This window comes from Acartia tonsa, chromosome 5 (genome assembly GCF_053477335.1).
Source record: "Acartia tonsa isolate MP-2025a chromosome 5, ASM5347733v1, whole genome shotgun sequence".
NCBI lineage: Eukaryota > Metazoa > Arthropoda > Copepoda > Calanoida > Acartiidae > Acartia > Acartia tonsa.
Genome location: NC_137264.1, coordinates 18,135,412 through 18,162,454, shown reverse-complemented (window position 1 = coordinate 18,162,454; position 27,043 = coordinate 18,135,412). Strand labels below are relative to the sequence as shown.

Sequence of the window (27,043 nt, the reverse complement as noted above, 5' to 3'; positions counted from 1 at the left end):
ATAAAAAAAATATTGGTGTTAGTATGCATCCAACCTTTAAGTTTATAGGCAATATCCTTCTAGTTTATTTTGACCAAAACTACCACCTCTCCTTATTTTTAAATAATTATGTTGGGTGTATTTGATATTTTGGAAAATAGACATAAAATATGCAAATGGTAGGGGGATAATCAACTGAACTTATATGGTTCTCCTTATACTGAAGCTTTTCATAAGTCCTCAGAAGGTTTATAACTAAATATTATTAGGAGGCTAACTCCAATCTCCAAGAAAAATCGCCCCCAACACATTTTTTTCTTTTTAAAAACTAAGATTATAAGCAGTGGGACGATTTTACCCCTTTCATCAAGTGCCTCTAGAAACAAATAAAATAAAACGATATTGTCTTCATCTTAAAATTTGCACAATTTTTTTATGCTAAATTACAAGATTGGAATGTGGTTTGTAGAAAGCTTTTCATTTTTTATTTGGTTTTGAATAAGATAAAGAATAATTGTTTGCAAAAGTACCGCAGCAACAAAAAAGTTTTAAGGATGAGATGATAATATCAGACATAAAAATGCTTAAGCAAGAAATAAAAAGGTTGTTTGACGTGCAAACAGCCAGACGAACATAAGGATAATTCCGACATTTAATTGTAGAATGTCAACACTACTGAACTATTTAAAAACTTGTTTAAAACCATAAAATATTGCTTTAAAGAAATATAATATTCTTTAAATGTATTAATAAAATTTGTTGTTATATTTAAAGTATAGGACTTCTTTCTCATTTCCACCATTGGACACAGCAAGGTATGAAATTAAGAGGATTATTCTAACATGCTTTACCTGTACACAAATGGTTAGGCCCAGACCAGAAAGAATGGGACAAAGATGACGGAATAACCGGACAGGCGCCAATCCTTAAAAAATAACAGTTCAATACTTTATGAGTAAAACACCTTCTGATGCAATTTTTCTATTTCTATTAAGAATCATGACCTACATAGCTTTTTCTAAATAGCATCTCTATTTGAAATAAAAATACCTCATGTTAAAAAAATCTTGGCCGTTGACAAAAGAAGAATCTACCTTTTGATATTGACAGAGAAACATTTCTATTGTAATTTATATACAATATGTTTCATTAACCAATGACCGAAAAACAGTCTACCTGGATATTGCTTAGGGTATATCTCTAAAATCCTTCAATTAGGCTTGCTGCCTATGACTGTTGACCAAAAAATAGCCTATCTGAATATTTTTGATGAACAACTCTAGAGTTCGATTTCCCCATTGCTAATAACTAGCTATTTATGACCGATGACCGAAGAACAGCCTACCTGAATATTGACCGAGGAACATTTCTAGAATGATGACAGGTCCCCCTAGTAGAATGAGCATGGCAAAATACATTAATAAAAATGTTACTCCTCCATTCTGAAATAAATACATATTAAATAATATTTACTTCTAAAATTGAAGTGTATGTTTTAAGCTGTGTTAGGCGGGGATTGAAAAATAATAAAATGCAATTGGGTTCTAAACCCCTTAAATTAAAGCAATGCTTTGTCTAAATATGTATGTTAGGGCGGGTTCATATCGGAATTAGACAAAGAGGGGATATGCAACAGATAAAATTAACCTTAAAAACATTTCTGACCAAAAAAGAATTTTAAAAAATTGAGTTTTAGAACGCGACCACTAAAAAATATATTTCATTACTTATTAATATGCAAAGACGACATTCAAATTTTTTTTTGAATCAGAACTATGGCTTCATGTTGCTCCCTGGTCTGTTACAAAATATCTCGTTCCTAGCCTAACCACGATTTTTTAAGGTTTATTGAGAATTGTCTAATTTGTAGAGGTTTTTTAGATTTTCTCAGGCTAGGAACGAGATTTTTTAAACGGTCAAAAGTTCCTGATTCTACTCCTCAATGCCTACCATGAAGCCATAGTTCTAATTCAAAAAAAATTTACAAATAGCTATATAATTGAATGTCTGGTCGTCAGCGGTTTTAAGACTTAGGATAAATTTTAAATCATCCAGAGGTGTATTATACTCATACAAATCATTTGCATATCCCCGCTTTGGCCTCAGAAAAAAAATGTCCAAAATCGACCCACCTTAATGTATGTATATAAGTGTTCAACTAAATCTAAGAAATAACTGCATATTTAGAAGTGCTATTTTTGGAGAGTAAAGGGTGGGGAGGCTCGTGGGGTGGGAGGAGAAAAAGCAAAAGAGAGAAAAGCCCCCACAATAAATTCTGATTTTTAATATTTCTCCCTTCAATTTATTTTTCAGATTATTTATCTACCCCACACAAAAAAAGACAATTTCTTTTAGAAAATCAAATTCCAATCAAAGGTCAATTTTAAGAATGATGATTTTATAATCTTTTTAATAGGTAAATTATAAAATTAAAAGTTGATTTTGGTTGATATTCTGGTCAAATTATAAGGTTAATTTTTCATTTTCTTGGCCACTTTTGTGGTTCATCATGAAATTATCCTATGTACTACAGAAGGGAAAGTGATGTCCAGTAATATCTCATAAACGGCTGGCTATTTAGGAATGTAATGTTCAAATATAGTCTGAAGTCTAAATTTTTTTGGGGTGGAAGAAGGGTAGATAACCCCCTAAAGTATTTTTTTAAAAACAAAGCTTCATTAAGAAGGTACCCTAAAATCTACTTCATTTTTTTTAGAATTTTTAAAAAATGAAATTAAAAAATTTAAATTTCTTTATTTAAGGAACAGTTAACTTGATTTTTGTTCACTAGTAGTATTAATTTCAACTAAAAATTTAAATTTAATTTTGACATTTTCAAAATTATTCTTAAGAAAATTGTGGGAAGATGTCATAGTTATTTTCTTTCTTCTGTTTTTAGTTGATTTTCTTACGTGAAAGTTATTTTTAGTAGACAGATCCTATGTACCGAATTAGATACGATAAACCCCCAAAAAACAATTAAACTCCTTTTTTGAATTTTAAAAATCCCCTAAAATGATTTTACTATTAATTTTTGAATAACAAAACTTTCAAATCCACTAAAACGACAGTTAAATTGCCTTGGGGCTTTTTTGACTTTTTGATTAACTATGAAACAGTGTACATACATAATTTTTTAAGTGAAGCTTTTCTATAATGAGAGACAGCCCGTCCGTACGTCCGACCATACAGAATAATGACTCTTGTCTTAATATTGTGCCTATAAAGTTCTGAAAGTCTTCAAGTGTTAATGTACGTTTGTTCTACATTCTGCTTTTAGAGCTTCGCTTTTATTGATGTTGCCACTCTTAAAATAGAACATTTTCCATTGTGGCTCCGAAACCGACAAATATCCGCTGGATTAGAGACAGCCATACAAAAAAATCATGAATACAAACAATTTTCCACGAATGTTAAACATTAATTTTATTAGGAATTCACTGTAAAATCTTTTTGGAAAATTATCTGTGTTTTAAAAATCTTGCAATATTTGTATTTTTTGTGACAACCCTAGTTTATTTTTCTATCACTATCACTCATGTATTGTCAAAAAAAACTTTCTAAAAAATGACAATAATTACAGTTTTTAGATGAAAGTTTTGAATTTTTATGTCAATTTTAATGAATATTTTTAAAAAAGGATTTTATTATTAAACAAACCAGGACTATATTGTCTTTAAAAAAATATCTTAAGATTTTTTAGGATTCAAATTTCAAGAGTTTTTAGTAAGCCATTTGTGCTAAAGTTTTCAGACTGATATATAACTACCTGTAGAATTGCTATAGGTAGAGACCATATAGAATGCAGGGACAGACAGAATGCTAAACTCGCGGCCAAGAAGTCTGCGGCATGCTTCCATTTTTCTTGCCGAACCTAAAAATAAATTAAAATTGGATTAGCTTAACCCTAAAACAACGTTGGTAGCAATAAAACGTGCTTTGTAAATCGTAATTTAGTTGCATCTCTTATAAAACTGTGCCTAATATTCTTAGGAATTAACATTATGTCAACATCTTTAAACATCAACATGTGTTTAATGAAAGTACGGCCTTATCGGATCTTTTGGACCAAAATATTCCTGGTAACGAATATTTCCAAAAATCTATGAATTATTAAGGCTGCTAGCTGCCAAACGGCTAAACGTACAGATCATACCCGCAGTCCGCACACCATTTCAAGCGGCATAAGAAGGTTTAATCTGGAATAGCCAAGATCCAATGATGCACAGGGAAAGCTTCACTGAAGAAAAAACGCGTATAATAGGTCTTTTTCGCGCATTTCTATGCACTGCGAGATAATTAAGCATTATTGATTTATGGCTATTCCAGATTATTTGTAGGCCGCTTAAACAGTGTGCGGGAATTATCTGTTCGTTCAGCCATTTGGCATAGATTTTTGGAAATATTCGTTACCAAGAATATTTTACCATGAACTACAGATGATCCAAAATTGTTATAGTGTAGCTAGACTTTGAAACCATACCTTATTGTTATTAGCAAGATTTAAATTCAAACTAGCGTTGCTAAAATGCCTAAGAATAGAATTAGACTTTGTTATGTATGGACGGACAATACATATCCTATATAGATATAGCTCAAAACGAATAGAATTTAGGGATAGAAATTTTTTCTGCATAGGCAAATCAAATTGATATAAAGTTACCAAGAATATAGTATAGGCAACAAGCGAATTAAATCTAAAATGATATTTGGGGGGCAAATTAAAAGGTCGTCTATTCTAACTCCTCCTACGACAGCTGAAAATCAAGTAAAGGTTTCGTGATATTTTTCGAATTAATTTCAATGTTGGTTTAAGCTGTAGAGTTATATTATACAAACCTTTTTTACCTTAAAAATTACCTTTGTAGAAAGAAGGGCGGCCTGTGACCCACCCGGAGACTCAGAGGAAGTGTCGTGACCAGTGTAGCGTCCGCCCATCCAACTCTCACGGCTCTGAAATATAACACAAAGGGTTAGATGGAAATAAAAGAAGGCTAGAGACGTTAAAAATGATATCTAATGTCAATCACATTAATTTGATAGAAAGCAGGGCTTTGTAGCCGCGCGTCAGCCGCCTGTAAGGAAAATCAACCTTTTACAAAAAAAATTAGCTTGAGTCTAAACATAACCAAAATGTGGCACATCCTTTTTTTTTGATAAAATTTTAAAATCATCCAAACGGGTTTTAATTTTAAACTTATTCATTGCCGATGCGCAGCTGCCGAGCCCCGATAAAAAGAATAGGACGAATGCTTTTGCCTTTGGATAGATACAAAGAAATTATTTTTTTTGACACAATACAATCTTTCCCGATTTTGTATTAATTTTGAGGAACATGATTCCCAGTTACGTCATATAATTTTTTCCCGAAAAAGGGAAGGGGGGAAGAAAAAAAGAGATGGGAGAAAAGGGGGTTTTCCCCATCTCTATTGAAGAGATTTTTCAGTTTTTATCTCATACAAAAATAAAGCATAAAAACAGCCAATTGTGTGGATGTTTTTTGTCAAAACAATAAAAAAATCATAAAATAGTCGTTTCTTTGAATAATTTCAAATATAAAATAATCATTAAATTAAGAATAAACATAAGAAAATTTTTAAAAGTAATTTTGAAAATTGATTAAATTTAAAAAACAATTAATTTTGTTTGATTGGCAGTCCTTTGTCAAAAATTCTCATGGATATTTTTTTGCGCTAGAATAATTTGAAAGGTTAAGTTTCTTTAGGAATAATTAAATTAATTAAATTTTATTCTGATAATTTAACAAGGATTAAATCAACAATAAGAAGTGCTGCCATTTCTATTAAAATATCAAGAACAGTTAAGCAAATGGACGGATTATCCTTCCAACGCATAGATAGATAGATAGATAGTCTAAGGGACAGACTGACGGAAGAATCTTGTGGTTTAAAGAGTAGTTTTGCTCAAACGATTCCTTTACATCTATCGTTAAAGTCTTTAAATTTAAATTATACTTTTTTTCTAAACTGGCGGCTGCGCCTCTAGCATCCAGGGGCTCTATATTCAAAAGTATTCAATAATAGCCTAAAACCATCTCAGGGCCTATACGAAGCTTCCCTCTAAAGGAGAGCCATATCGGTTCAGTGGTAAGGGAGATCCTTCGCTACAAACAAAAAAGCTTAGTACTTTATATAATAGGATTGACGAACATAAAGTGAAAAATTAAGCTAAATTTTTACTATTATGAGGGTTAAACTATGGGCGAATATTGATATATGTACATTAAATTTATTGATTATTGATTGAAAAGTTTAGACACTTCTAGTTTGGAACCAACAAAATTATTACAGTAATTTGTCTATGGAAATGAAATAATAGTTATTTCTTTCATCGTATTATAAACCGCTTTCCGCTGATATAGAATGTACAATTATAAGATTAAAACTAGTTTTTTAGCCCCGAAGTGCCGAAGGCACGGGCTAAAAAAACTGGTTTTAATCTTATAATCGTACATTTCTATATTCGTAGAAATCTGGATATAATACGATGCTAGACATAGTTTTTTCGTATGGATGAGAACCGGTTCCTATCCACCGGATTCGAATGAATACGAGAAAAATGAATATAATTAATTCCTGTTTTGTTTTACGAAGCCCAAACCAACAAAATAGCTTTTTTATTTTTTTTTCGTGGAAAATTGTCTATATTACAATCAGCGGATTTCCGATATTAATCGATTTCATAATCATAATAAAAAAATCTATTAATATTAATCAGACGAATATTAATAATTTTTGTAATGATTATAAAATGAGAGGAAGTAAGTTAATGTAAATGACCATGAATAAGGCCATAACTTTTATATAAGGAAAGGGACACACATTCTCAAAAATAGTCTAAAACCTGTATATGGAAAATGAAAGCTTAGATTGAATCTTAAATCTGTCAATTTTTCACTTTTAGAGTTCTTATTTAGTGTTACAATTAATAAGAATCAAAATTACAAAAAAATAATGTATTGACTGCTAAATTTGATAAATATTGACCTATTAAATATTGACATCGCTTCCTACGACAACGAGGCATAAAATTACTGGAGTAGCATCACTATAATTACATCTTTGAGACTTTAGGCCTATCTATTGTTATCTGATTTCAATGTATAATTAATTGATAATTAGGCAATTTATAAAATGCTTTATAAATATGTGATGTAATATGTTTTTATCTTTTAAAATCTATTTTTATCAATGATGTGTCTACTAGATATTTTAAATATTAACTATTCTAAACCCTAAACGTATCGTATTTCGAGTAAATTTGGAAGGGAATTTAGACATATGAAAATATTGAAATTGGGGAATATTTATATACGTGTGCAAGAATTCTATTTCAAAAATAGGATATTAATTCCCCTCTCCCTTCGTTCAAAAATACATCCCTATTTCTATTTTTCTAAATATTCAAATTTCTTAATATTTATATACGAAGTACTTGGTAAATAAATAGAAGATTTTGAAAAATAATAAATTTTTACGTTTTATATTTCTATTTCGAAATAAATCACGCAATCTTAAATTAAGTATGTTCTTTAAACAATTCCGAAATAAAATTTACTAGATATATTAGACTTTTAGGTTCTTTCTATGAAATTAATGTGATGACATAATTTCCTTACTCCAAAAAGTCTACCTGTTAAGAATACGACATTTTAGACGTCTTACTTTTTTCATTGCTTTTTTTACAGGGTAAAATAAAAATTCTTCCTAATATTAAAAAAGGATAATTTTGCATTACGTAAAAAAAGTATATAACGATAATGAAATATATTAAAGTTAACTTATAATAGTTTGTAATTGTATTTGTAAGTCTAGATTAATCAAAGAAAGACATTTTGAACTTTAGACATCTTCCATTACTTTTACCATATGTGAAAATAACATTTAAAAAACATAAATAATGTTGATAAGTACTCCATCTCTCTCTCTCTCTCTTTCTCTGTTTCTCTCTCTCTGAGAAGAGTAATATAATCTGATCGGCTGTCCCCTCTTCAATTTTCCGTTCAAAATTTGCAAAATATCCGTGAACTAGAAAACTCTTTCCTTTTCTTGTAATTCTACATTACTTACCCCCTTCCCTTTTTTAAATATGTAAGAAATAATAATACACATATTTTTAATACAGAGAGAGGGGACAATGGACTGTTTATTGCACTAGTTCCCAAAGTTTTATAAAAATTTGTTTGCTTGCATAACAACTTTGGGGACTTTTTGATTGGTTGGTTAATTAAATGGGGTGTTTAATGTTTTAACCACTAATTTTAAGCTACAGAAGGGTTAATGTTGTGTATCATGATCGGGGATGGACATCAATTTGTTGGCCATTATCTTACCCCTTTAGATCCTTGCATTTATGATCTATCTATTATCTATATATATGTCTATTTATCTGTGTGTAATTTTTATTTTTTAGGTCAAATGAATTTTTAATGCGTTGACTTAATGTGTTGTCCATACAAAGACATAATAATATTTAGTATATGTTAAAGTGTTAAAGGGAAGATTTAACACAACAAGGACAATTATTTTTGATGAGCAGTGCAGCATTAAAAAATTACAAATTTTTAGATGCTTAAACCACAAATTGTAATCTAGATAAGGCGTAATTATGTGTAGCATCATTGGGATTTACACAATTTTTTAGGCAATTGTCTTATCCCTTTAGATCCCTGAGTTTTATAGTTATTTAACGCTTCGCTTTCCGCGGATATTTTGACTGAGAACTGGTTCTAATCCAGCAGATATTAATCAATTTTAACGGATAGAAGGACACGCCCTTGATGTAGAAAAGGATTTTCAAGTCAATTTTTGTGGTATTTCCAAAAGGGATTGAGAGAAAGAGAGAGAGGGGGGGGGGAGAGAAAGAATACAAACGTATTCCGAAACGGTGTGCTATCACATCCACTTATTAATATATCCAATAGAAATAACATAAAATATTTAACATACAAAAGAAAGCATTTTAAAAACAGAGAGAGAGAGAGAGAGAGAAAGAATGAAATAAAGAAAGAAAATTAAACTGATTATATTCTTTGTCTTTTTAGGGATCTAAAGAGATAAGACAATGGCTGATAAATTGATATACATCCCCAATCATGATACACAAAATTGATTTTTGTGTTGTCAAGTGTAATTTTTATAACTTTCCCTTTTTTAACATATTTATGGGGATAATTAAAGTTGACATTTTCTCCAAAACACTTTTCATGTGTGGTGTGTCTATATTCCCCCAATAGTTTCATTTTTGCTAGTTGTTAAAACAGTCTTAACTATACCTTATACTTTGCCTCTCTTTCATCATTGTACACTCCTACTTTTTTGTATTTTGTTTATTATCATTACTTTAAGTCTGGTTAGGTTAGGTTATATCAGTTATATTTGTAGCCCCGCTGGATTAGAATTATGCCCTGCAGGGGTTAGGTATTGAAGAAAAACCTACCCCTACCTTATTTTCAATTTATCATAAAATTAAATGGCGCCTCTCATAGGAAAGCACTCAATGCAATTAATTATTATTTTTTAGAAAAAATAAGTGGAATTATAGACACACCCATATGAGTAAGAGAGAATGAATAGATAGATAGATGGGGGTGGGATAGAAGAAGGGTGATTTTTGTATCTTTACTCTGAGTGACCTTGCACCCCCTCCCCCCACACACACACACAAACACGTTCACATATACTCTGATATGCCTACCCACACATTCTTCTTTTTTTGTCTTATCTCCTTTCTTGAAATCATACATTATTATATTCTCTATATTTATCACTTTTTACAAAGTCTGTTTTATGAGTTGTGTAATACAATTTTGTCTAAACATTTCAATAGTATATTTATTATTTATACAACTTTACAAAATTACTTTTGTTAAAATGATAAAAGGAATGATAAATAATGTGTATGATTTTCACAGGGGAGATACATACATGGCTTCATTTAAAACTTGTTGGCTCATGATTTAAAGTTTTAAATTCACATTTTAAAAATATATTTCAATTATTTTCATTTATAATTTTACCCCCTCCAAATAAAAAAGCAAGTACGTCCTTGTATGTCTGTATTAGTTTTTCTGTCTGTTTGTGGGTACCAAAGGATCTCACTAACTGCTGAACAGATCGGGTTTTCCTTTACAGGGTAGCTTCTCATAGGTCCTAGGAAGTTTATAACTATTTTGGGGGGAGGGTACTACCATCCTCCCAAGAGAAAATTAATTGTTTGAATTATAAATGTGCACCAGGATATCAAAACTGAAAAGGATCAAAAAAATGTCCCCTCCCCTCATTCTGCCCTCCAAATCTTATAGGGTTAATTTGAAAAATGGGGGGGATAAAATTTTTTTTAAGAGGATGGGTATAATTATTATAATTAGTGCTGAATATATGTTTGTGTTTTATAATGCTAAATAGTAAACTTTGTGTCTATGAAGTTTTCACCCCCCCCCCCCCCCCTCCCCCCGTCTACTTGTTTCCTAATGAGAGAATGTTTCCCCTTCCTCCACCAAACCCCCCAAAACTCCCCCACATTGTTTTAATTTTTCCATAGCAACATAAATTTACTTTCAACGATTTTCTCCTTTTTGATTTTTTTATGCAAGGCTCACAAACAAGGGAAATTTGAAGCTATACCAAATATCTTTCTTAAGTTAAAGACAGGCGAATAGCTAATTAAAATGGAAAGCTAAAATTTTTGGTGAAAACTTGTAAGACCTATGCACATCAAGGCTACATACATCTTCCCTTATTATATTATACCAGGGAGGGAGACGACATTGGGCTGTTTATTACACTTGTCCACAAAGTTTTTTTGTCGAACAACTTTGGGGACTTTTGAAGAATAATGGTTGGTTAGTTCAATAAGTGTCTTAACGTTTCAACCACCAATTGTAATCTACAGAAGGGGTAATTTTGTGTATCATCTTTGGGGTTGTACATCAATATATCTGCCATTGTCATATCCCTTTAGATCTCATACATGCTCCATTATTACATTATACTGTTTAAATTTCCCTCCTTTTTATGAAGTTCTCATGATAATACTTCACCCCCCCCCCCTCTTTAACAGTTATCCCACGAATCGATGATGAAATTGACTATAGGATTATAGGGGGGAAGGGGTTTGTATTTGTAACTTAAGAAGGGGTCATCTTAAACGGGTCAACAACATATATTTTCTTTGGGGGAGGGAGAGGATTAAGAATAAAATGAGAGATAAAAAAACAAGGATGACAACTTCCTTAAAAGCAAAATGGTAGTACAAACAAACATTAACACTTGTATTTTGTCTGTTGTTATAACTGAATAATCAGAATATAAATGTTTAAGTAAAAACAAAATTATAAGTGAATATTATAGAGTTGCTATGTTTTCTAAATTGTACAATAGAACAATACTAACAAGCCTAAATTCTAAAAATTCTAAAAAATCTATCTGTTCCAGATGTACAGACGGACGGACGTGCAACCAACCCCAATTATAGAAAAGAAAATTATGATAAGAGATATCAGTAAAGGACGGAGCGGCCTTGATTATAGAAAAGCTTCGCTTTTAAAAATTGGTCCTTAGAAACACATTCTTACAAAGGTATATCTAACATTGTCTCACATGAAAGTTTGTTTTGTTTTAAAGATATGTATTTCATAAAGAAAAGACATATACATACAGAATTACATATTATAGTACGAGACTTTTATTTACATCAACATAGCTTAGTAGCTAGAAATTAATCAGAAAAACAGGAATCACTGTGTTATTAAAAACTCAAGAAAATCAGAGATAAAATTAGTTTCTTGCCCTGCATTTTGTAACAGTTTGAAGGAAAATTGGGTTAGGAGAATTGTATGGGCATGCAGGTTGTTTTTATTCCAATTTGAAATACAGTCTTCTTTGCTTAATTTGAGTGATTTGTCTAAAAGCGAATTACTTAGGTAAGATTTAGAAAGCGTAGCAACTCTATAATCAATTTTGCATCAACTCTTATACATTTATAATCTGATTATTCAATTTTGACACTATACAAGTGTTAATGTCCGTTTGTCCTACCAGTTCAGCGCTTCGCTTTTATGGATGTTGTCATCCTTGTTGTTTCTATAAATGCTCATATTTAAACTTCCTATTGTATAGGATTATGGGGGGTGGGGTGTGATCACAGGGTTTTTTAACCCCCCCCCCCCCCATATTCAATTGAATATGATTTACTTTACAAGGCATAGGAAAAAAGCAAGCCGTTCTTATTTTCTCTGCTCCCTTCCTGAACTACAAATGAATTCTTAAGAGCAACTTTTTTTTTGGGGGGGGGGGGAGGGAGATTAGAATATAGAATTAGTTTTTTTCTTCGGCACCTCGGGGCTAAAAAAACTGGTTTTAATCTTATAATTGTACATTCTATATCCGCGGAAAGCCGTTTATAACACAATGAAAGAAATAACTATTATTGTCCATGTTTTACCTTTTACCTTTATTTTGGCAGAAAATAGTAGTAAATCATATTCAATTGAATATGGGGGGGGGGGGGCAACTCTGTTTAACTTTAGCCAAATAAAGGAAATCGGAGGGTTTATCAACAAGGATGACAACATCCATAAAAGTGAATCAGTAGTACAAACAAACAGTAACACTTGTAGATTGTCAGAACTGAATAATCAGAATATAAATGTATAAGTATAAACAGAATTATAAGTTAATATTATAAAGTTGTTCCACTTTCTTAATCTATCTGTTCTAGATGTACAGACGGACGGACGTGAAACCAACCCCAATTATAGAAAAGCTTTGTTTTTAACAGCAGTAGATATAATTAACACCCCTTCCCATATCATCTTACATGTATGATATGACCCTTCCCCCCTCTACCTACCCCTATTGGATAGATAACTAAAAGCTTTTCCTTAATCTCTTATAATATTACCCCCCCCCCCCACGCCAAACATGTATAGACTCATAGAGTCATGGAAAATTTTAATTTAAAATATATTTCTGTTTTCATAAAGTTAATATTTCACAACTCTTCCCCCTCCCCTAATTATTATCATATCAACAAAGTACAATGTCATAAGCAAAGCATCTCTAAAATTGATTCCTAAAAATGTAAGTATGTACTTCAACATTATCCTGTATTTCAACAAATTTACTAACAATTTTGTCTCTACTTTTATACATTTAAATTCTGATTATTCAGTTCTGACACTCTACAAGTGTTAATATTCGTTTATCCTACCGTCCCAGACCTTCGAGTTTAGGGAGTTTATGTCATCCCTGTTTTATAGCTTAAATGGTAGTATCAAACAGCGTTAATTACAGCTTTAAATTTTATTAAACAAATTTAGCTGCTAGTCAAAATATAACCATTCTTGTTATATAGACAAGAACGATGACGTCAAGTACTAACGAAGCTTTGTTGCTAAATCAAAATTAGAGTATTTTTATTTTAAACCATAAGAGCCGGCCATTGGATTTTAAACTGATCCAGATTTTTTACAAGACAAAATTTCATGGACATATAAATAAACAGACCACTGAATAAAGCTATTAAAATATCTAACTTTTTAACCATGCATAATATTAGTATCAAAGCTTTGCCTTTTACCTTTTATAACATAAATTTTTTAATAGATATAATAATCCTCTTTATCTTATTCTTAAAATACTGATTCCTATTCCATAAAAAATATATTTATAGTAAAACAAGGATGACAACATCCATAAAAGCGAAGCTCTGAAACGGTAGAACAAACGGACATTAACACTTGTATAATGTCAGAACTGAATAATCAGAGTGTAAATGTATAAGAGTCAAAGCAAAATTGTAAGTAAATTTGTTGAAAAACTGCTTGATACAGGATAATATTTATGTACATACTTATATTTTTAGGACTTGATTATAGAGTTGCTTCGCTTATAATATTGTACTTTGTTGTCCCATGAATCAGAAAACCAAAAATCAATTCTAACATGCATAAATTAACGAAAAAAGCTATCCGTTACGGACGGACGGACGTATGGACGGACCGACCCTAATTACAGAAAAGCTTCGCTACCCCTTGTTTTCAATTTTATGGGAGAAGGGGAGTTTATCTGCACAATTGGGTACTTCGAGTGAAAACGCCAATATATATACTTCTATTTAATAATTTATTTAAGTATTTTAAAATTATTTCTCGTATTCATTTAAATCCGGTGCAGTGGTTAGGCACCGGTTCTCATCAATACGAAAAAACTATGTCTATCATCGTATTATATCCAGCTTTCTACGAATATAAAAATATACAATCATAAGATATCCGCGGCAAGGCGTTTATAATACGATGCGAGAAATAACTATTCTTTTATCTAATTTAAATTTTTGCTCATTGTAAACAGCAAAGAAATTCTACAATTAAAAATAAAATATTAAATCAATTTATCGTCCATTGTCTTATCCCGTAATAATATAGTAATTGTATAAAGGTGTTATTTGGAGGTTTCCTTCATTTTCCCTTTTTAAAAGCTAGGTTTTTCCGTACGAATGAGATAGATAGCTTTTTTCATTAATTTAGGCATGTTAGAATTGTCCTAATTATTAGCATTTCCCCGTAGGGGGGGTGGGGGGTTCAAAAACTTTGGGGACTTTTATTAAATCTTGACTTGACTTCAAAATTTAATCTGCAGAAGGGGTGATTTAGTTTATTATCTTTGGGGATGTAAATAAATTTTTTGCTCATTGTCTTATATAGAGGAGCTTCGCTTCTAAGAACTATCTAAATGTATTATTTTAGATTTTATAGTCCTTGTTTCACCTTCTATTTTTATTTTGTCGGAGAATGGTAGTAAAGTAAATCATATTCAATTGAATATGGGGGGGGGGTAAAATCTCTGTGAACACCCCACCCCCATAATCCTTTGCAATAGGAAGTTTAAATATGAGCATTTATAGAAACAAAAATTAAATTTTACTTTTATTTGAGCCAATGTTAGATATACCCAATGGTAATATTTAAAATTTTCACTTGGTTAAAAAGTGAAGACACTGCTAGTTTTAACCAACCAATTAAAATATCCTTGTATTTATGTTTTGACATGTCCTATACTCAATAGGCATCTATTAAATGTAATCTAAATAAAACAAGGATAACAAGATTATCATCCATTGTCTTATCTCCTAAGTTGTTTACAACCCCCTCCCCCACACATACTCACACAATACAAATACACATAATAAATACTAGGATATGACAATGAAAGAAAAATCGAGATTTTTGGAATAAAGAAAGGGGAGAATAAATTATTTAAAAGTCTTATCTATTATACAAATTTTATATCTAAGTTTTCATATTTATTGAATTGTTTAAAAGTAAAACTGATATGGTTCTGAGTTCTGATATCGCAAAAACCAATCAACCAATATTATTTTTTTTATAATTCATTCTATAAAAATAAAAAACTCATCAATATTTAATTTTTAAAAAAAATTGTATAAAAAGTAAAAAAAAACACTGAGAAAATATTAGGTGTAGAGGTTTCGTGTTTTTTCTAGACAGCCATATTGGCTATTTTTCCAAATTTTGACGAAACGAAAAAATTTATTGGAAAATATCAGTAAATATTAACTTTCAGGATCGTATAAATTTAGAAAAGATTTTAATATTTAGGTTTCCTGTCCAAATTCAACCCTTTCCCTAATTATTATAAACGTCTTTGGACAGTTCGAAAATAGGGGGAATATTAAAGAAATATTGACCCGACAGTTTCAAATTTCCATCGTCTAAGATCTATTGAATAGATTTCTAGTAGACATATGTCTGATTTTTATGTTGAAATATATTTGAAAATGTTTGCTCCTATCCCTGTGTGAGGTATATAAAGTTTCCTATTAATATCAGAGCCTATGTACATTTGAACAATATAACAATAGCACACAAAGCAGTCAATAAAAGAACGTTACAAAGATTCACCCATACCCCCTACCCCTAATTAATATTGGGCATGTAAATGCTGTGGGAGGTTGATTTTTCCCTCCATCCCTGGATTTTTATTGGCAAAAAGTATGAAAACATCAATAGGGGCAAAGCTCAAAAAATCAGACAGACAAACAAATATAGGGAACCCTTCCTTTAAGCTATACAAAGCCTTACTGTTTAGGAGGATCATATCAGTTCAGACGGTAAACAATCAATCAATCTTAATCAACAGACAGACACACACCTACAGATATCCTGTTACTTCTAAATATACTAGTCACTTCACCCCTAGACTCCAGGGGATGGCGGGGTAGGTCAAGAATAAAGCCTAAAAACATTCCAGGGCATTCATAAAACATCCCAGAAAAGTACAACACACTTGGACCAGCAATTTCAGAGATATTGAGTTCAGACAAAAAACCGTGTTACTTTATATTATAGGAAAGATTAGTATTAATATAGGAACGTTTGTAAGTAATGAAAAATAGCCCGGGCTATTATGTATAATTCTGTAAAATTCTCCCACTAAATTAGAAATTTGTGTGTGAACAAAGGTGCTTTAGCGTTGCCGCAAATTTAACATAATAATAAAGTCATACACAGTCGCAAAATAAAATGGTAGCAAATGAGAAATAAAATACAAATTGTAATTTGAAAGGGGTAATTTTACTCTAGTAATTACTTCTTATTTTTATATGTAAAAATCTTTTGCACAATCGTTTGGACACAGTGTACTAAAAGTAGGAAACTTCAGTCAAATTAGGCTAAGAGTAATTAGTATAAGAGTATAATTCATAATAAGTTAGTATAAATTATTTTAAAAAGGTAATATTAATACCTATTAGGAAAATAAAGTAAAAATTTTCTTCAACAAATATCTCTATGTATATAGTCAACTATATTATCATGGTAAGAAATAAGAAATAAATGTACAATATTACTCCTCTTTACCTAATATCTCTGTGTAGATGGTCAACTATAATATTATGGTAAGAAATAAGAAATAAATGTACAATATTACTCCTCTTTACCTAATATCTCTGTGTAGATGGTCAACTATAATATTATGATAAGAAATAAATGTACAATATTACTCCTCTTTACCTAATATCTCTGTGTAGATGGTCAACTATAATATTATGGTAAGAAATAAGACATAAATGTACACTATTACTCCTCTTTATCTAATATCTCTGTGTAGATGGTCAACTATAATATTATGATAAGAAATAAATGTACAATATTACTCATAAATGTACAATATTACTCCTCTTTATCTAATATCTCTGTGTATATAGTCAACTATAATATTATGGTAAGAAATAGAATGGAAAAAGTTACATAATATGTAATAATTTCGAAGATATGTATATAATACATATATTATATATTTGGAAAGATAAAATTTTAAATAAGAAACAACATAATAAAAATCACTTCTATCGAAAACGCCTTTTGGCGGCAATACAATATTCCATTTAAAATGGGATATTTAAAGCAAATCTTTTGTTTTTACGTTCAGATCTCGCTAACTACAAAACCGCTTTATTTTTTTATTACAGGGAAGCTTTACAAAGGTCCTGATATGGTTTTAGGCTATTACATTTCCAAATGTACGTGTTTTTAGGCTATTTTTATTCCTCCTATTTGAGTTATAGTTAAATGTGAGGGGGGGGGGCGATGGCATAGCTAGTACTTTCAAAAGAATAAATTCAAAGTATATATTTAAAAGTCATATAATTTATTAGTCAGGTTTTTGCCATTTTTCTTCTTTCTATTAGATTAGAGGAACACTGATTATTACACACCACGCCCTGGGCACAATATAGTTTCATTGCAAGGAGGTAATAATTGGCAATTTAATTATAATTGAAATTAAACTTTGATTTGTTAATAGATAATAACCCTATAATTTCTGCTATAGCTAAATCCATATGGTACTTTAATCTGCAGAGAAACTAATCCATGGTTTATAATGTCCGTCCGTACGTCCGTTATCTACGTCGGACTTGATTTTCATGGCTGCTTTTTAACTATTTGTTTTTCTATTGGAGTAAAACAATAGAGAGGAAAGGAGTTAAATAACTGTATGTCCCAACCCCGTATATCCTCTGCCGACTTTCAATTGGGTCTTTGAATATCAGCCTATAGTATCGTAAATATTAACACGACCAAGTCTCTACAAAAGAGCAGAACTCAATTTGCTTGCGGACGAAAAAGGTCCCCAAGACTGGAGCCAGGTAGTTGTATGGGTTATACATCTTTTACATTTATTGTTCGCATATCTGTCAATACATGTAGTTTCCTCGGCTCCAATAAACCAAAATGCTTGAAGCTTCCCTGCCTATTGCTTGTCTAATTCTTATTACTTAATCCAATTCCATATAGATTAACTTAAAATTAGACAGCAAAGTTATTCTATATTTACTTTACGTTTATCTTCGAAAAAAGTTAGTTAACTTTTGATCTTTATTTCAATCAATTGGCCAAAATAAATTTCTAATTTTATATCATTTAACTCAAAATTAGACTGCAAAAGTATTCCATATTTTTCTCTTAGTACGCCTATCTTCGAAAATAGTTAATTATCTTTATTTCAGTCGATTGGCCAAAATATATTTCTAATCTTGAAGCTAAGTAGACGACTTTTTTCAGAACAGGAAATTTGCCTAATAAAACTATGTGTTATAGTTATACTATTCATCTTGATTGATAGAATAATTATTCCAATTACATCAAGGTAAAATGTTATGAGAGAAGCATCTGTATAATATTAAGTCCAAAACATGTAAGTATGTCCATAAACAATATCCTGTATTTTTATGCAGTTTAGCTAAAAATCTACTTACAATTTTGCTTAGACTCATACATTTATATTTTTACTAATCTGCAGCCGGTCATCTCCGCTTTTATTTCACAAACCAGCCGCTTAACATTGGCAACTGCCTATAAGGACATGGAAAAAAATTAAGTTTTAAGAGTGAAGCGTAAAATATTATGATTAATATTCACAAGGACTCTGGCAGGAAATTGACAACTTATTCATACGTACTGTACTAAATCAATCTTTACGTGGACTAATTTAACCAAATTAGGGTTTTTTTTAGGTTTTTTATAATTCATACAACCCCCTTAAGTTATTCATTACAATAGAACACAATTTTAAAATTTATTTACTGTGTAAATATGCATAAATATGACGTTTTTTACTGACAATTAGGTTGATTTTTACTCAAAGCATTTTTCTTGTAGACAATAAAATGATTATAACTTTCGTTCTATTTAAGATAAATTGATGAAATAAAAAGTATTTTCAATTTTATTATGCTGAGAAGTCACTTATTAATAAATAATAAACCCCTTTGAGTTGGGGAGGGGGGGGGGGCGTTGAGTATCGAAATAATGAAACTAATGTAAATTTCTTTTTATGGTGGGTTTATGATTCATATAGCAGCCAAACTGTTTTTAGGCAATACCCCTTTGTCTGTCTGTCCCTCTGTCTGTCTATCTGTCTAACTGCCTCTTTTTCGGATTTCAATGAATCATCTAGCATAGCCTAATTCTAATTTGTTAATGCCTCAAAAACTGTCTGTCTGTCCGTCTGTCTGTCTATCCCTCCATCTGTCTGATCATTCACAGGTTCTCTATTGGATTTTATTTAATGAATTGTCTATTATGGTCAAACTGTAATTTGATCATTCTTCTTGCCTGTCTGTCTGTCTCGTCTATCTGCTGAGTTTCTACCATTGGTCTAACAGACTGATTCACTTAATTAACCCCTTACGGTCGGGCCCCTTACTGCACCTTAATCAGTCGGGGGGGGTCACCCCCCTGCAACCAACCCCTAGCCCTCCGGGGCTTAAAAAAATCCTATAAATGAACCTAACCTTATTTTTCTCAGACACCATTTGACCAATAGGGATGATTTCTTAAACTTAAGCTTTTATGATTATAAACTAACTCCTAGATTATAAGTCACCCCCTTGAAAATAAAGGTTAGGTTCATTTTTATGGGTATTTTTGATCCCCAGAGGACTAGGGGTTAGCAGCAGGGGGTGACTTCTATACCAAAAGCTAGTTTATAACCATAAAGGCTTAAGTTTAAGAATTCATCTCTATTGGTCAAATGGTTTGTGAGAAAATTAAGGTTAGGTTCATTTTTAGGGTTTTTTGAGCCCCGGAGGGCTAGGAGTAGGCGGCAGGGGGGTGACTTCTAAACTAGAAGTTAGTTTATAACCATAAAAGCTTAAGTTTAAGAAATCATCCCTATTGGTCAAATGGTTTCTGAGAAAATTAAGGTTATGTTCATTTTTAGGGGGGTTTTGAGCCCCAGGGGGCTAGGGGATGGGGGTAGGGGGTTGACTTTGAAACCATAAGATGTTCATACCCCTAAAAGCTTAAGTCCAAAAAATTTGCATGGTTCATCAAGTGGTTCCGGAGAACCCCCCCCCCCAGCATCAAAAAAGCTTCAGTTACGTCCCCCTTTTAAACGTAAGCTTTTCTTATATGTCAACATAACATATCTAAATTTCATAAAGATCCGCAGCCGTTTTCCCTGCTGAACGCCTGCTGCGGCCGCTGAAATTTATATTTGATATTTCTAATATAAAATTTACTTAAAGATAAACATTTTCTGTAAAAAAATTGTTCTTCTAGCTTCAAAAATAAGAAAATTACAGCCGTTTAAAATTTTTAAGTAAAAAAGGTTGTCAAATAAAAAGGTGAACTAAGCAAAAATTGACTTTGACTTATAAAAAGTCGGAAATTTATTATCAAACAGGGGACTTGCACAAAAAAGATTTAGCCCTCTAGGTCTAATAGGAACTGAGATAATAGGGGGGGAGCGTTGAACGCCCACCCCATCACCAACCGATTAAGGTGCGGCAAGGGGCCCGACTGTTAAGGGTTAATAATACATATTTAATAATTCATAATTCATATTAAAATCGATAATACTGTAAAAATGGTTGAATGCTTGTTTCAATAGAAAATTAGATTTAACTAATAATAATGTTGAATCTTGTACCAGGAGATAAACAAATAACCTTGTGTTGCAATAAAAAATAAAAAAAATTATCCAATTTACTTATGAAAAAAAGTGTAATACTGTATCTATAATCTTTTTGTACATAAATAAATGATAATAATATCAGGTTATATTCCATTAATTTATAACCACCTAAATTTTTTGACACTTACAACTTTTAACAGCTCCCTTTAACCAAAATCAAGGATAGTTTATTTAAGTATGTCACCAAAACTTCATTACATAAGTAATACATTTTTACAAACTTTAAAAAGAGGATTGGGAAATATCTCCCTCCCCAACATTAACTTTAATCACTATTGTAAACAATATTAAAAGTTATAAATATATATCAATCAAGATCTTTAGAGGTATTAACTGTGGTTTAATTACATATGTATGAGAGCTCCTTCTTGTGTCAATCACTTTTATTTACTGATTAAAATTTGTACAGTACAGTTGTACAGAATATTGCAAGATTTTTTTTAGTTATTTATGGAAATTAATGATTAATTTATCTAAAAATAGATAGCATAGAATTATCTTAATCAGTGGCTTAATTTTATACACCCGCCTTAAACACCTCCCCCCCCCCCCACTCTTTATTTTAAGGGGTGTAAATTTATTTCCTTTACACCCCCTTGGAATTTATAGAGGGGTGTATCTGAGGGTGTAGGCTCTTGTCAAGAGGGTGGACATGGGTGGACACCTAGGGAGGTGTATCCATCCCCCTTAATTTTACAAGGGTGGTGTAAACAACCCCTACACCAACCTTTTGCACGCCTTTGATCTTAACTATACTTTTAGTGTACATAAAGTTGTAAATTCAGTAACTATTCTACAAAAATTACCTTCCTAAATTGATATATGATTTTCAGGGTAATCTCCGGTGGACTAAACATTAAAATTTTATGGAAAAAAAGATATCTTTGGAACATGCATGACTTGAAATTATCCCCCCTTTGTACTCAATACGCATTTTTTGTTCTAAGTGCGTCAATTTTGCGTTTAAAGATACCCTTAGTTTAAGCATTAATTTCTCCAAAAAATGATGAAAAAAGATAATTTTTTTTTGATAAAATGATAAAAGTATATGTAAAATGAAATAACCAGCAAAAAAAATTACAAAATTACGTTAAATAGAACGAAAATTAGAGCGTTTTGTATGCCTTATAAAATGCGTATTTCTCATGAAAATTGTAATGATTTAGTGTGTTGAGTAAAATATTTACAAACTTCCCGCTTTTATAAGAAGCTAGAGCCTTTGTGTATTATATATACGCATTTTTTGGATTGCGTCACAACTTACAAGAATTCCCACGCGATTTTAACGTTTAAGCAAAATTGCTAAACTTTTCATTTCATCTTTTATAATGACATAACGTCGACAAAAACAACTAAAATTATAGGGTTTAATTTATACAAGATAAATATAAAAAGAGCACAAAAGTTAGTTTATAGTGTATATTTTTGTTCAGGCTAATCCGTGCAAATTTGTATGATTATTGCAACACTTGTAAGGCTTGGAAAGCGTATAGTTTTCACAATTTTTGCTATCACATTTACATTATTATCATTATCGATGTATTTTTAATTTCAGCCTTACTTTCATACATTATCATAATTGCCATTTCATATCATTCATTCAAACAGTGGCGTGCAATTGGTTTTGCAACCCCAAGGTGCACGAAACGAAGTTTTAACACCTTTTACGAGTTTTAACTCCCACCCTTAAACCAAAATCGAAGGGGGTGTGGTGGGGAGCCGTATGGGCGTGGAAACCTAAGTGAATTTATCCACCCATTTTATTTTACTAGGCGGTTTTCCAGGCCGGTGGATTAGAACCGGTTCTCAGCCGTACTAAAAAATTATGTGTAGCATCGTATTATATCCAGTTTTCTATGAATGCCAAAACTGGTTTTTCTCTTATAATTGTACATTTCTGAGACGATTAGGTTTTTGTATTTAAAGGCGAATCACAAATGAATATATCAAATTCAAAATAACGAAATGAGTGTCATTTTTAAAAATCATACAAACAAAAGTATAGAAAAGCTTTACTTTAAAAAAGAATGGTCAGAAATTAACGAAAATAATATTGTATTCAAAAGCGTAGCAATTTATTTTTATTAATATTTAGATAAATACAATAAAATCTAATATGGCCGAAAAATCGGTGCTTTCACGTAAACCTTACTTTGAACCACTGAAAACGAGACAAATTTATTTATTTCTAGACCCATTGGGGGGCTATTAAATTCACTTAACCTTATTATACATATTTTTCTCTCTCGAAAAGTTCGTTTTTGGATTATATGATGAAAATGGCCAATTGCTTAAAAATACTGCAGAATAACTACATAGTTACGAACTAACTCTATTCATAGAGTAGTTGCGCTATTAAAAAGCATGAGAGAAACGGTAAAAAAAACTTTATGAAAGCATGAATAACCAACAAGGATAATAATATTTCAGAATATAGTGGATATTGCACTCCGAGAACCAAGCACAAAGATGGAAGAGGGGGGGGGGGGAAGTATAACCCACTCAAAATGAGTTTTTAAATTTTATACACAAAAAAATAGACCAATCCCCCCAACCTCATAATAAACTTGAATTAAAAGCCCTCATTCTTAAAAAACGCAGTCTTTATGTTACATAATGTTAATATTCTGGTATTTAAACTATATATATTATATATACATCGTGAATGTGATTGTGTAGATCTTATGAAGCAACACCCTTATACCAGGTATTTACGTCATTATTATGGTTATTGGCCAACAATAATTATTGCTTATAGAATAGTATAATGCTATTTTGATAACTAGCGGCTTCGCCCCTAGCCTCTAGGGGCTTTGCCCCAAGAGGTTTGGTCAAACCAATTTTTCGTATTTTAGATTTAAAATAAAAAAGAAAAAAAAAATTTTTTTTTTGGGGGGGGATTTTTTTTTTTGGGGGGGGGGATTAGTCGACCTAACTATTTTAATTTTAGTTTTAAAAAGAAAAAAAATTTTTTTTTTTTTTGGGGGGGGGTATTTTTAATTTTTGGGGGGGTTGGGGGTGTCCCACCCCCCGAGAAAATAGTTATAAACCTTCCCGGGACTTATGAGAAGCTACCCTGTAAAGGAGAACCCGATCGGTTTAGCGGTTAGCGAGATCCTTCGCTACAAACAAACAGACAGACAAACAAACACACACACAAACAGACAGACATCGTTCTACTTTGTATTATAGATAAAGACTTTAAGGGATAAGACAAAATACGTAAAATCGATGTACAATGTGCCGTAATCAAAATTACCCTTTTAAAGGTTGAAATAATTGGTGGAAATCTCTGGACACAAAAGATTTATTTAAGTTTCCTTCCTCACTGAAATCATGCTGATTTAATATCAACGCAAAAGTTTAAATAATATAAGTTTTACAGAAGAGCTTGGATTGTAAGTAAAGAAAGGCTTTGTTTTCTTAAAATGTAAATTTCTCATTGTAAACTAATAAAACAAATAAGAAACAATCCATGTGAAATTATTTAAAAGACAAATGTACATTTGCTACTCTATCAGACAAGCCCGTAGGTCCGTGCATCGTTTAACGAAAATAAGTAAGCAAATTTCTAGAGAAATTATACTGTAAGTTTCTTTAAAATTTGTTTATCATTAGTTGTTTATTTTGGCTGCAGAATTTTCCACAAACTGCCTTCTTTGCAGCTGAAGATGATTAGAATAAAATTGCAGATGGCAGCAGCTTCGCCTCTAGAATAAAGTAAACAGCATTTTTTGGTTTTCCTTTATATCACTTTAATAAATTCTAATTGTATGGGAATTTATGTTTTGAACCTATTTATATTAGTGGGACGTGACGCTTTCAAAAAGAAATTAAAATTGATAGCTCACACAAAGTTTATACTGTAGTAGGTTTTAAGCAGGGATACAGGGATGAGCCAATGGACAAATATTTTAAAGTTCTGGTTAAATAACCATAAAAACAGATTTTTAGACACAAAATAACAACAAATAAACTAAGGAAAGCTATATTATTTCTAAAATTACAACATTTACGTTTACATCCTAATAAATCGTAAAACGACTGCATACTATTTTCTGATTTTTAGCAAAAAAATAATAATTCAATGAATATCTATTCTGTTTTTAATCATTAATATCACTCACAAGCACAGACGTCCAAGGGGGGGGGGTAAAGGGGTGATTAACCCCCCCCCCCCCAAGTCAATTTAGGGGTGCCGTAGGCACCCCCAAAATTTTGGATTTTCAAATTTTACCCCCCCCCCCCTCAAATAAAATAGCTTCCCTCTATGATATAAAGATTATCCCCCCCAAAAATGAGCTTAGGGGTTGCCTACGGCACCCCCAAAATTTTTACCCCCCCCCCCCCCCCAAATGAAAAAGCTTGGACGCCCCTGCAATCCTAGCCTTTATTGTAATCTTGACAAGGCAAGGCAAGTTTAACCCCTACTTCTTTTAATTGTATTTTCTTTTTTAGGCGATTTACCTCAAGATTCTCAGTTGAGCACAGAAATCCCTCTTCTTTTATTTTGAAGTAGATTGAAAATAAAGGGGAGGGGTTGGGCAGGGTAAGTTCTTTTTCTGGTATTACTTGTTATCTTAGGCTAGGTTATATTGACTAAAAGAAAGTCTCGCAGGGTTTGGGCACTGTAGGAACAGGCCTAACATGGTTAGAAATAAAAGGAGTGCAAAGTGTCTTTGCTCGGTAAGCACTTTGAGAGAAAGGTCTTTTAGATAGATAGATAGAAAGATTTATTCAATTCCTCTAGTTACATATTATATAATAATAAAGTACATTAGGATTTAATAATGAATACAATTTACATATCCAGTTACAACATTTTATATTAAAATATAACTAGGTAAGATTCATGGCACTACACTGTATCTTGGTACTTTGTAGCTTTACCCACGACTTGGTTCTGTTTTTCAGGTTGGGGATTGGGTGAAGGCGGCAGAAGGACAAGACAGGCTGAAGGGCTTATAGCTTTGAGTGTATAGTCATAATTTGTTATTTTTTATGTACGTGGGATGAAAATATTGGCTGTGATTTGTTGGAAAGTGTTACTTGTTGTTTGTAGCCCTTGTACATTGTTACTATTGTCATTCATGTTTAAATGTGTTATACTTTTTAAATTTAGTAGCCTTCATTCCTGCCTTATCCCCCTTCGCCCTGCCTTTTGTATTGTTTTTTTCTTAAATTTGTGTCTATCCAAGCAATCTCATAGTCTACCTATTATTAAGTATTATCTAAAATAAACAGTAAGCAATTTATACCATATAAATGTTGACTCAATAAAACAATAAATCAACAAGGACAATTATATTATAAGTGGGGCAACAGGTCTAATTGGATAATTCTTTTCAGGGAAGTTTAATATGTTTATATGGATTGTTTTAGGCTAGGTTGTTGAAGCAATGCCTCAACTGTTTCAACAAAGTAAGAAAAGGACGAAATCTAGTATTTTAAATAAACGGCTGTTGACAGTCAGACATACTTAGGTACGTAGTAGCTGCGCTACTAAAATAAGCATACATAAGCAGAACAAATAGTTTAATGGACTACCTATTTGCTAAATGTGATCAAATTTCGATAACACAGCATTTTTCAGTTACTTGCTTGTTTACAACATATAACAATGGTGATTTTGTTTATGAGTAGCAAAGCTTTTTAAGATAAAGAATAACATAAAAAAGATGATGAACTTTTAAAATGGGAAAGTAAATAAAAAAGGAGTATAGTGTGATAAATAAAGAATTTGTTTTTAAAAATTTTAAAATAATAAAAATTTTCATAAGCAAGTAATTCGGAAATAAAGAAAATTTATGCTAATAATCTGCAATTCAACTCACTCCTATCCCCTCCAACAAAGATCTGTTTGTTAAATTTTGCTTTTGGGTAATGAAAGGTTGTAAATCATTTGAACCAAAATTGTCTCCTCCCTCCTATTCTTCCTATTTAGATTTAGATCATCTTTTACACAATATATATGAAAAATTTCCAATACATTTAGTTTTCAATAGAAATATCATTATATATAGGAAGGGATGGGGCAACGT

The 27,043-nt window shown here is 31.4% G+C and overlaps 1 protein-coding gene across 4 annotated transcripts in view; it reads right to left on the bottom strand.

The window, feature by feature from the left end:
* The window catches only part of LOC145318909 (sodium-dependent dopamine transporter-like), a 177,173-nt gene that overhangs the window by 24,317 nt on the left and 125,813 nt on the right, over nucleotides 1-27,043 (bottom strand). For 2 of the 4 annotated variants that reach the window (XM_080160596.1, XM_080160598.1), the window contains 4 exons: nucleotides 4,828-4,932; nucleotides 3,749-3,853; nucleotides 1,325-1,421; nucleotides 831-904 (listed from right to left, as the gene is read on the bottom strand). In XM_080160596.1, coding sequence (XP_080016722.1) covers nucleotides 831-904; nucleotides 1,325-1,421; nucleotides 3,749-3,853; nucleotides 4,828-4,932 — 381 coding nt within the window. The remainder of the gene's footprint in view (nucleotides 1-830; nucleotides 905-1,324; nucleotides 1,422-3,748; nucleotides 3,854-4,827; nucleotides 4,933-27,043) is intronic. The other 2 variants (XM_080160597.1, XM_080160599.1) reach the window with 1 other exon arrangement.